A 10,748-nucleotide genomic window follows, 5' to 3' on the forward strand; every position below is an offset into this window, starting at 1 on the left:
CAGAAAGATGTTTGCTTGTGTTTTATTGACTATGCAAAGGCATTTGATTGTGTGGATCATGACAAATTATGGATAACATTGAGAAGAATGGGAATTCCTGAACGTTTGATTGTACTGATGAGGAACCTGTACATTGACTAGGAGGCTGTCATTTAAACTGAACAAGGGGACGCTGCATGGTTTAAAATCAAAAAGGGAGTGTGTCAGGGTTGTATCCTTTCTCCATACTTATTCAATCTATATGCTGAGCAAATAATCTGAGAATCTGGACTATATGAAGAAAAATGTGGCATCAGAATTGGAGAAAGAAACATTAACAACCTGAGATACACTGACGATACAACTTTGCTTACTGAAAATGAGGATGATCTGAGGCAGTTTCTGATGAAGACTGGAGAATACAGTCTGCAGTATGGATTACGTCTCACTATAAAGAAAACAAAAATCCTCACAACTGGACCAATAAGCAGCATCATGATAAATGGAGAGAAGACTGAGGTTGTCAAAGAATTCACATTGCTTGCTTCTGCAGTCAATGCCAATGGAAGCAGAAGTCAGGACATTAGATGACATGTAGCACTGGGCAAGTTGGCCACGAAGGAACTGTTTCAAATGCTGAGGAGCAAGGATGTCTCCTTGAGGACTAAGGTGCACCTGACACAAGCCATGATATTTTCAATTGCCTCATATGCATGTGAGAGCTGGACAATGAATAAGGAAGACTGAAGAAGAGTTGATGCTTTTGTGTTGTGGTGCTAGCGAAGAATGCTGAAAGTTCCATAGACTGGTAAAAGAACTAACAGATCTGTCCTGGAGGAAGTGCACCCAGAATGCTCCTTGGAAGTGAGAATGGCCAGACTTCATCTCACCTACTTTGGTCATGTCAGAAGGGACCATTCCCTGGAGAAGGATGTCATGCTTGCTAAGGTGGAGACTTGACAAGAGAGGGGAAGGCCTTCAATGAGATGGATTTACACAGTGGCTGCGACAATGTGCTCAAGTATAGCAGGGATCATGGAGCTGGCGCGGAATCAGGCGGTGTTTCATTGTGCTGTGCATGGGGTGTCTATGAGTCGGAAATGACTCAACCTCACCTAACAACAACAACTAGTGATTCTTCTTTGTTTCCAGCTTTTGCATTCCAGTCACCAGTGATAATTAACACATCTTGATTGAATGTTTGGTCAATTTCAGACTGCAGAAGTTGATAAAAATCTTCAGTTTCCTCATCTTTGGCTTTGCTGGTTGGTGCATGAATTTGAATAATAGTAGTATTAACTGGTCTTCCTTGTAGACATATGGATATTATCCTATCACTATCCTGTCATTGTACTTCAGGACAAAACATCCTTTGTGATGATGAATGCCACACCATTCCTCTTCAATTGTCATTCCCAGCATAATAGATCATATGGTTGTCTGATTCAGAGTGGCCAAAACTGGTCCATTTCCATTCAGTAATGCCTAGGCTATCAATCTTTATGCATTCCATTTTATTTTTCACAACTGCCAACTTTCCTAGATTCATATGTTGAACATTTCATGTTCCAGTTATTAATGGATGTTTGCAGCTGTTCTTCCTCAATTTGAGTCATGCCATGCCAGCAAATGGAGATCCTGAAAGCTTTACTGTATCCATATCATTAAGGTTGTTTCTACTCTGATGAGGCAGCCCTTTTGTGGTCATATTTTGAGTGCCTTCTGACCTAATGGGCTTGTCCTCTTGCACTGTATTGGATGACGTTTCTGGGCTGTTCATAAAGTTGCCCAGCAATGTATCAGACAGTGTTTCTCTGCTATTCATAAGGTTTCCCCTGGCCAATTCTTTTAGAAGTGGATGGCCTCTTCTTTCTTCCTAGTCTGTCTTAATCTGTAAGCTGCATTGAAACCTGTACACCATCTACAACCCTACTAGCATTTAAGCACCAGTGGCACAGCTTCAAGCCTCATAGCAACACACAGTCCACCACAGTATGACAAACTGACAGATAAGTTCATCTCCCTTAGCTGTTTGAAACCTATCCACTCTCCCTTTACCTGGAACCTGCTGCTTTGTCATTCCTGGCTTTCCCTCCTTCCTGCCTCTTGGGTGGGACCTGTCTCCCTCCCCTTACCTGGATCCTGCCATTTTGTCGTCCAAAGTTAGTCTGGTTTTTGCAAATCCTCTCAATTTCTGTTTTGTGGAAATGTTCTAATTTTGCCATCATATTTGACAGTTTTGCTAGATACATAATTTTTGCTTGGCTATTTTTTTCCTTCAGAGTTTCATATATATTATCCCATTTCCTTCTTGCCTGCATGGTTTTTGCCAAGAAAGCAGAGCTTAATCTTACTGGTTCTCCTTTGCAGGTGACTTTTCATTTTTCATGAGCTACTTTTTGGATTCTTTCTTTCTTATAAGTTTTGGTGATCTTCTTTTGGGGTATATCCTATTTGAGGTTTGTGGCACTTCTTGGATCCATGTCTTCTTGTCTTTCTTGATATTAGGGAAGTTTTCTCCCAACAAATCTTCAAAAATTTTTGCTCTCTGTGTGTGAATGTGTGCATGTGTGTGTGTTTGTTTCCCACTCTTCCTGTTCTGGAATTCCAATCACACTTAAATTATTCTTCTTTATGGTGTCCTACATAATTCTTAGGTTTTCTTCTTCTTTTTTTTTTTTTCCTGATTATTCCTCTAACAGATTAAGGTGTTAAGATATTTATCTTTAATCTTTCTAATTCTGTCTTCTGTTTTTTCAGTTCTACTCATTTGTCCTTCTAGTGTGTTACCTATTTCTAAAATTTTAGTATTTCTATTTACTTTTTTTTTATATGGTTTCTACTATTCCATTTATCTTGTTGATTTGTTCTTGTATTTAAAAAAATATCCTGGAGTTTTGTTGGTGTTTTCCTTGATTTTTGTCTGTGGTTTCCTTGAATTTTATCTTAATCAGTTTAAGGTAGCTAAATATAATTCTTTTAAATTCCTTATCAGGTATTGCCAATAGCATTTTCTTGCCCTATATTTCTGTCATTTGTTTGAGCCATCTTATCCTTTTTGTTTGCTTGTTTGTTGTTGTAATTGGAAATCATCTCTTGTCTCCAAGACATTGTAGTGTTATTATATTAATTTGTTGATTTTATGTTGGTTTATTTCAACTTGATTTGTTTTATTTTAATACATCTGGGCAACAGTACACTATCCGTGTTACTCTTGTCTCTAGTTTAGTAGCACCAGAGCACTCACCTGTCTCTGGGTGGACTTGTTAGCAGGTGTGAGTGTAGGCATGATCAATGATCATGGACAGTAGCTGAGGAAAGCCTGGGCATGTGTTGGCTGCTATTTATCATTGATCCAGTGGTGCTGGAGTGTGTGGTTGCACTCACCCAGTGGGTAGGACAGCAGGTATGGTGGGTATGGCTGGGTAAGTTTGCTGGCTCTCAACAGCTTGGTAAATATATAAGGAAAATGATTTGGGCCTAGAGGGAGAAAAGTAAAAGAAGAAAACAAAGTGGAGGAGAAGAGAGGAGACCTAAGAAGAAAAAGGAAAAGAAAATAGAGAAGAAGAAGAGATGCAAGCAAACAAAAGAAATAAATATATGGCACAGTACTGGTATAAGTGTTAATTGCCAAATATAGCTGCAACAGGAACATGGAGCTCACTCTGGGAGAGTGTGTACCTCTGTCCTTGGAAGGTTGGAAATAGACACCTCCTCCATGGAATTAAGGAAAAATGAGGGGTGAAGAGGAAAACAAGGAGTAGAATAGAGAAGAACTAAAAAGAAGGAAAAAAGAAAAAAAAAATGGAGCATAGTAGTAGTGAATGTGTCAGCCAGCAAACATGGCTATGCAGGAATAGAGCACTCACTCCATGGGAGCATGTACTTCTGACCAGGGAGGGGTGTGGGTTAACCTCATGGGCAGGATCTCCTGTTCTTGAAAATCCAAAAAGAAAGAAAGAAGGAAAAAGAACAAAGGAAGAGAAAGAAAAAGGAAAGGAGAAAAGTGAAGTGTGTGTGGGAAGATGGAAGAACTAAGCAAAAGGATAAAGATAAAAAGAAGAAAAAAAATGCGACACAGCACTGAAATTTGGTTGGGAGAGTTTGACCAGCTGCCAGGTGGGTAGAGGTGGGGGGACCCACACTTCCAGTCACTAGGAGGTTGTACAAGGTAAGGTGGGATTTAAAACCTGTCTGGTCCCCTGATCCACTTATGTGGGTGCTGGTGCATTCCTGGGCAAGTGAAACCAGTTATCTGGTTCCTGTTCTAGTTGGAGCCTGCAATAATTCAAAATGCCTGCACTGTGCCAGTTGGCAGTTTTCTGCTCCTTGTTCACTGTTTTCGTTCAGTCTTACTTCCTTCAGTTTTTGATCTCTTTCTTTTTCCTTTCCAGTGAAGTTTTGGGATACAGGATTGTTATCTGTAGCCATTTCCCTTCTGTCAAGTCATTTTTGTAGAGGGTCTGGATAGTGTATCTGCCTAGTCCACCATCTTGGATCCTCCCCTGATCCTGCTTTTAGAGAGAGAGATACACAGATAGATAGATGAATAGATGGGCAGATGGATGGATGGCTGCTGTAAAGTCAACTCTGACTCATGGTGAGTGACCCTATGTACAACAGAATAAAACATTACTTGGTGCTGCATCATCCTCATGATTGTCGGCATGTTTGAGTCCATTGTTGTGTCTTTTGTCCCAATCCATCTCACTGAGTATCACCCTACCCTGTTGGTCCTCTGCTTCACCAAACATGATATCCGTTTCTAGCAATTGGTCCCTTCTGATAATGTGTGTGAGGTGCAGAAAGCAAACTGGCTGTTAGTTCTAGTTCCTGAGAGTTGGACCACACCTAAGGGTAGTGAGCAGGGGCTGGCCAGACTAAGAGAGACCACCTGTGTTGTTGAGCTTCAGGAGGCATGATACATGGCCACATATGGAGACTGATAAAGAGACCTGAACAGGTAGGCTCAGATGAGCTTCCTGGTTGGTGGAACATCTGCTCTTGAGAGGGTTGCATGTCCCTGGGGACATGGAAGCTTTGAGATGGGGAATTTCCGAGACCTCACCCTATGCATCTCTTTCTTTGTGTCCTTTTTGGTTGTAATCAGTCTATAGTCATAACTATGCTATACTGTCAGTGAGATTCTGACAGTGAAATAATGAATCCATTGGGACAGCAACAGCCAGCAGGGGCTGGCATCTGCCCATTTGGCAGTCTAAAGGACTGTGTCCATCTAACTGGTGAACTCTGATCTAGCTCTAGGTGACTAAGGTCAGAGATGTCTTGTGGATGGCTGGCAATGAGGATGGAAAAGTGGTCCAGGATGAACTAGATCAGCCTCCACATTTTGGAGATTAGATTTGTAGTTGGTGATGAAGATGAGATTTACCAACTTTGCCTCTTGGTGCAGTGTGCCCAAAGCAAAAGAGTCAGAAAACATTCTGTTCTGATCCATAGGGTTTTCGCTGGCTAACTTTTAGAAGCAGATCACCATGAAGTCTGCTCATGCTGGACTGGGTAGGTTCTCCCAGTGCACATTCTCCCAGGTTCTGTGCACTACTGCTTTGTTGCACTTTCACAAGTGTTATTTAACTAGTTATTTAAACAACTACTTGCCCTCTTGCTCATTAATGAGGGCAAGAACTGGTGTTTGTCTTTTTCCTTTCCTTTGTGCCTAATGTTCAAAAGAGTACACTGCACATGCTAGGAACCCACAACAAGTGAGTCAAATCAGTTAAGCACAGCAGTATGGCAAATACTGTTCTTTTGAAAATAGGATTAGACTAGACAGTCCACATGGTGGTTTTAGATGTTCCTGTGTAGCATTTGAAATCAGAGGGAGACTCAAGTCTGGGTATGAATCATGATTCTGCTGCATTCTAATTCGAGAATGTGGGCAAATCACTTTATCTCTGAGCATCAGATTCCTTCTCGGTCAAATCGGACAGTAACACCTTCATCAGAGTCTGGTGCCTGCACAAACTGGACCCTCAATATCAGGTCCTCATGCCCTCCTTTAGTTCTCAGATTTTAAGACAACTCTTTTCCTTTGGAATACTTGGGCTGTTCTTCAGTGCTTGGTGTGTTCACAGGTCAGATGCTCCTTTCTTCTCACCTCCCTTTTCTCCCTGTTCACATTCTAGTATGCCTGGGTGGAGAAGTACTTTGGTGCTGACTTTCTGGAACATGTTGTACTGACTAGAGATAAAACGGTGATCTCTGCCGACCTTCTTATAGATGATCGGCCAGATATAACAGGTAAGTAACCTGAAGAGGTGAGGAGTGAACATGGAGGTTCTAGAGCAGGCTTAGACATACAGAGCACAGGCTGCTCTCCACATTCTCCTTCCAAGTGGTCTCCACTTGGCTGCTTTCCCCCTCCAGCCTGCCCCCATTTCATCACCAAATATTTATTAGATTCTGCCTTGTTGGGAAGACAAGATGCTTTTCCACATATAGCCTGGGCAGGTCAGGAGACATAGTACTGGTTCTAGTCTGGGGGCTGACTTGCTGGGTCGTCTTGGGTAAGTTACTCTATACCTCTGAAGCCTTGGTTTCCTCAGGCTCCCAAATTTTGTTTTTAGCAGCATGATACCCTCTTTGATTTTTCAAAGTAATTTGCACTGAACCTAATAATATATGAAACAGAAAAGCAAAGTATAATTCTTTGGTTGAAGGTGGGTTGGGTTTGCATTAATCCCTTTTGCTTATAGTTAAACCAACCTTAGACTGGCTTAAAAAGTAAAGGAAGAATTTATTGGCTCACACAATTGAAAAGGCAGAAATAGGAAGGCTTCAGGTATAGCTGAATTTAGTTCAAATAATGCCAGTCAAATTAATATCTTCATCCTTTGCCTCTGCTCTCTTCTGGTATCCTCCTGGGAGCCATCAGCAGTTTCAGGGTTGCAGCCTATTCTTTTGGACACCCTGGGAGATACAGGCTATTTCTTCCCTAGTGATTCTTAGAACTGGCTTGGAAAACATGTCTATTTCTAACCCAGTGCAGAGGGTGGAAACCACGGTGTACCTATCCCTGAGTTCAGAGGGGTGAGGCCAGCTTCTCCCAAACCGTGCAGTTTCCCGTGGAGAGCCAGGGTCCCTGGGCCTCAGGACAAAGATGACAGAAGGGAATGTGACCTTAAGGGCATCGAGGCCTGCTTAGCTACAGAGAACAAAGGAACAGCCTATATGAGAGGATCTGGGGGCCAGGCTGCTGCCTCAGGGCCAGTGTCACCACTTTCAGACAGTGTGGAGGTGAGGGACTATAATCTGGGGGCTGAGATGTTCATGGTTGCTGCTGTGACATGCTGTGCCAGGCAGCCAGTTGTCCCACATAGGCTGGGCCTCTCTACCCTGTGTGCTGCTGAAGGATAGCTGGGTGAGGGAGAGGAATAGCAGAGGTGTCTGGCTGGCAAGTGACTTAAGTAAGTGTGTGAAGAGAGTGGCTTCTTGTGCCTGGCCTTGCTTAAGTCCCCAAGCAACAATAGTGACCATGAGAAAAGCCACAGTTGCTATCATGAAGCACTCTCTGTGTGCATGTCTCTGTGTATGCATATATGTGTGTATGCACATGTGTGTATGCATGCGTGTGTGCATATGCTGCTGATATGAGACACTGCGTGGTAGGTGCAGTGTCTTGTTTATTCTTAGCACTACCCTGGGTGATAGGGGCTGGGACAGTTAGCACTTTACAGAGGAAACACTGAGTCCAGAGAGGAGAAGCACTTGTTGGGGAGGCAAGAGAGTGGGGCTTTGACCTGGGCAGTCTCCCTCCAGAGTGCTAAGCTGCTAGACTCAGTGCTGCTTCCCTGCCTACAGGGGCTGAGGCGAACCCCAGCTGGGAACATGTCCTCTTCACAGCCTGCCACAACCGGCACCTGCAGTTGTCACCTCCCAGCCGGAGGCTGCACTCATGGACAGACGACTGGAAAGCCATTCTGGACAGCAAGCGGCCCTGCTGAGCTGGACCATACCATGGGCTCCTTGGAGGGACCTGAGTCACAGGGCTCCCATCTCAGGGCATGTGGGGACAGTGTTCTGGGCTGGGTGAGCCCCTCTGCTGCAGAGCCCCAGGCCAAGATGTCCTTGCTCTGCATATCCTTCCCTCCCCTGCCCTGCTAGGCCTTAAACTGATCTCTGGGCAGGATTGGGTCCCTGGGCCTCAGGACAAAGATGTGTACGAGACAGTCTGGTCGACCTTAGGCAGCTGGCCCTCATGCTGCAGGAAAGGGCTGAGGGGCCCTACTCAGAGAGCCAGCGACCCTCTCTCTCCCACCCCACAGGTAAGTTCCCTAAGGGGTCAGAGCCCTGGAAAGCATGGTCCCCTCTTCCTGGGCTTACAGCACTCCACAAAATCCCAGGCATGAGGTGACCATAGTGCTTCCGAGCTCTGGGTGGTGACAAAGGGGATACAGTGGGAGGAGCCCCTGCTTCTCAGCCAAAGTGGGTCTCCTGCCTCCACTGTCCTCCTGCCTGGGCTCACCACTGTCTACCATGTGTTCAGCAAACTCCTTCAGTGCTAGCATCTGCCAGGCTCTGTGCTGTATTGTGGCACACGGCCCTCCTCGACCAGTTCCAAGGTTTCCTACACCTCAGTCTCCAGAGCCCATGTGGGCCCAGCAAACAGTAGACAGGCTAAAATGTTTGTTGAATGCATGAAAAATAAATGCCGTTCACATGTAGCCCAAAGCTGTGGGTGGTGGCCTCTTCTGCCCTACTCCCTCAGCCTCAGCTGCACATTTGAAAATAAATATCTGGGTCATTTCGCTGCACTGAGGAGAGAAGTCAAGCAGGATCTCAGCTCCACCACCCTCCTCAGCATGCCCTGCCTTACTCTTCTGGTTGAGTGGTCTCTGTCAGCTCAGCTGTTGTCAAAAGTCTAGATTTAACCTTTGAACTTGACTGGAAATATTCGGGGCTGTAGAATCTCCTGAAAGGCACAGTATAGAAGGAAATATCCTCCAGGCTGTTGGGAAAGCAGGTGTAGGTGGCAGGTATGACTTAAGTCACAAATCCAGGTATGTAAGAACTGTACATTTTCATGCCTGTGACAATCTAATTTCTGCTTGGGCCCCCATTTGGCAAAAGCATCTGTCAGTTCACTCCTACCCCCAACCCATCTTCACCAGTACTCATCCGCACCAAGTTGCTGAGCATTGGAACATCCGACATGGTCCTTGTCTCTCCATTGGGCTGTCCCTGTGTCCATCTGATCTGTTATCCCTGTCCATGCAGGTCACCATTGTCCACTGTTATCTGAGCCATGCGACTGTTCCTATGCTTGTTCTCCCTGCCTCCTAGAGGGTGGGAGAAATCTGGCTATTTGGACTCTGCAGAGGAAGAACACCTTCTCTTGGTCCCCACAAACCTGCCAAGACTTCAGGGGTTGGGGCAGGATGGCTTGGCTACCCATTCTACAGTTGGGGCAAATTATTGCTTGTCCCCCTCCTAATAGCGGCCAACCTCAGTCCATCAAGTTGATTCCAACTCATAGCAACCTTACAGTATGAACTAGAACTGCCCCATAGGTTTTCCAAGGGTATACATCTTTCTGGAAGCAGAGTCCCTCATCTTTCTCCTGCAGAGTGGCTGGTAGGTTCAAACCACTGACCTTTTGGTTAACAGCCAAATGCTTTAACCACTGTTACTCAATTCCAGGGCAATCCTGTCAGTGTACAGGGGATGCTTTGCTAAGGCCTCTCATAAGAAGGTGAAGTGGGTTCTCAGCAGATGCTGGCTGAGCTTTCTGTGTGCTGAACACTGCCCTGGGAAATAGAACATAAAAAAAGGCAAGCATGAAGTGCATCTGTTCAGGTCACAGGGAAAAGTGTTGAGTAGTGGCTCTGAAGTAAGACCTCCTGGGTTCAGAATTCCAGATCTTCCAATTTCCTAGCTGTGCCTTTGGAGGTGACACTTCGAAGCCCTAAGTTCTCATTGGGGAAAGTATATAACAACAGTCTTTACCACATAGGGCTCTCAGGTCAAATTAGTGATGCATGTGGTGTAAACACTCCTAACTGTTAGCTGTTATCATTTTCTGCTTAACAACAACCTCATGAGGTCAAGGAAGATTCCTGCTTTGTGGATGAAGAGATGTCCCAGAGAGGTTAAGTAATGTCCCAAGGCTACACTGGAAGGAGTAGAGCTGGGTTTCAAACCCAGGTCGGTCTCCCATAGTGTTTATGAAGCTACCCTTTTAACCACATGGCCTTTTCTTTGAACAAAATTTTATATGCAAGTACAATGTATAAAAGACATAAACCAGATCTTGGGGACCTGAGCCTTCCTTCTGGCTTCCTTCTCTGCTTCTCACTGCCCCTAGCCAAAAGGGACCCTGCAGAATTTCCATTGCTCTCTAAGGACACTTTGAAAACCACTGCCCCATGTCAGAATTAAGGATGAAGTTTAAGTGGGCACTTCTCAGTAATTCCTTAGAATAGAACAAATACTTGTTGAGCCTTTATTGCACCAGTTAACTCATTACTATCCACTATGGGATGTAAAGGGGGCATGACAGTTTTGTGGTGGAATTCTTGTCTTCTGTGCAGGAGACCTATGACCTATGCACTTCATGCACAGCCATAGTCCATCAGTGGGCAATTGTGTGTTGCTGCGATGCTGAACAAGTTTCAGCAAAACTTCCCATCTAAGGTAGACTAGGTGATCTGCTTCTGAAGATCAGCCAGTGAAAACCCTGTGGATCACAGTAGTACAGTGTACAACCAGTCATATGGATGGTGCAGGACCTTTGTGCATAGTGTCACTGT

General features: G+C 44.7%; 1 protein-coding gene across 1 annotated transcript in view; it reads left to right on the forward strand.

Annotated features, from left to right (window-relative positions):
- Window positions 1–7,943, forward strand: part of NT5M (5',3'-nucleotidase, mitochondrial) — an 80,193-nt gene extending 72,250 nt beyond the window's left edge. Inside the window, exons 4-5 of the mRNA XM_007941444.1 lie at window positions 6,126–6,240; window positions 7,801–7,943. Coding sequence (XP_007939635.1) covers window positions 6,126–6,240; window positions 7,801–7,943 — 258 coding nt within the window. The remainder of the gene's footprint in view (window positions 1–6,125; window positions 6,241–7,800) is intronic.
- The last annotated feature ends 2,805 nt before the right edge of the window (window positions 7,944–10,748 follow it).

Source organism: Orycteropus afer, unplaced genomic scaffold (genome assembly GCF_000298275.1).
Source record: "Orycteropus afer afer isolate SDZICR_OR568_19922 unplaced genomic scaffold, OryAfe1.0 scaffold00080, whole genome shotgun sequence".
In the NCBI taxonomy this organism is placed as follows: Eukaryota; Metazoa; Chordata; class Mammalia; order Tubulidentata; family Orycteropodidae; genus Orycteropus; species Orycteropus afer.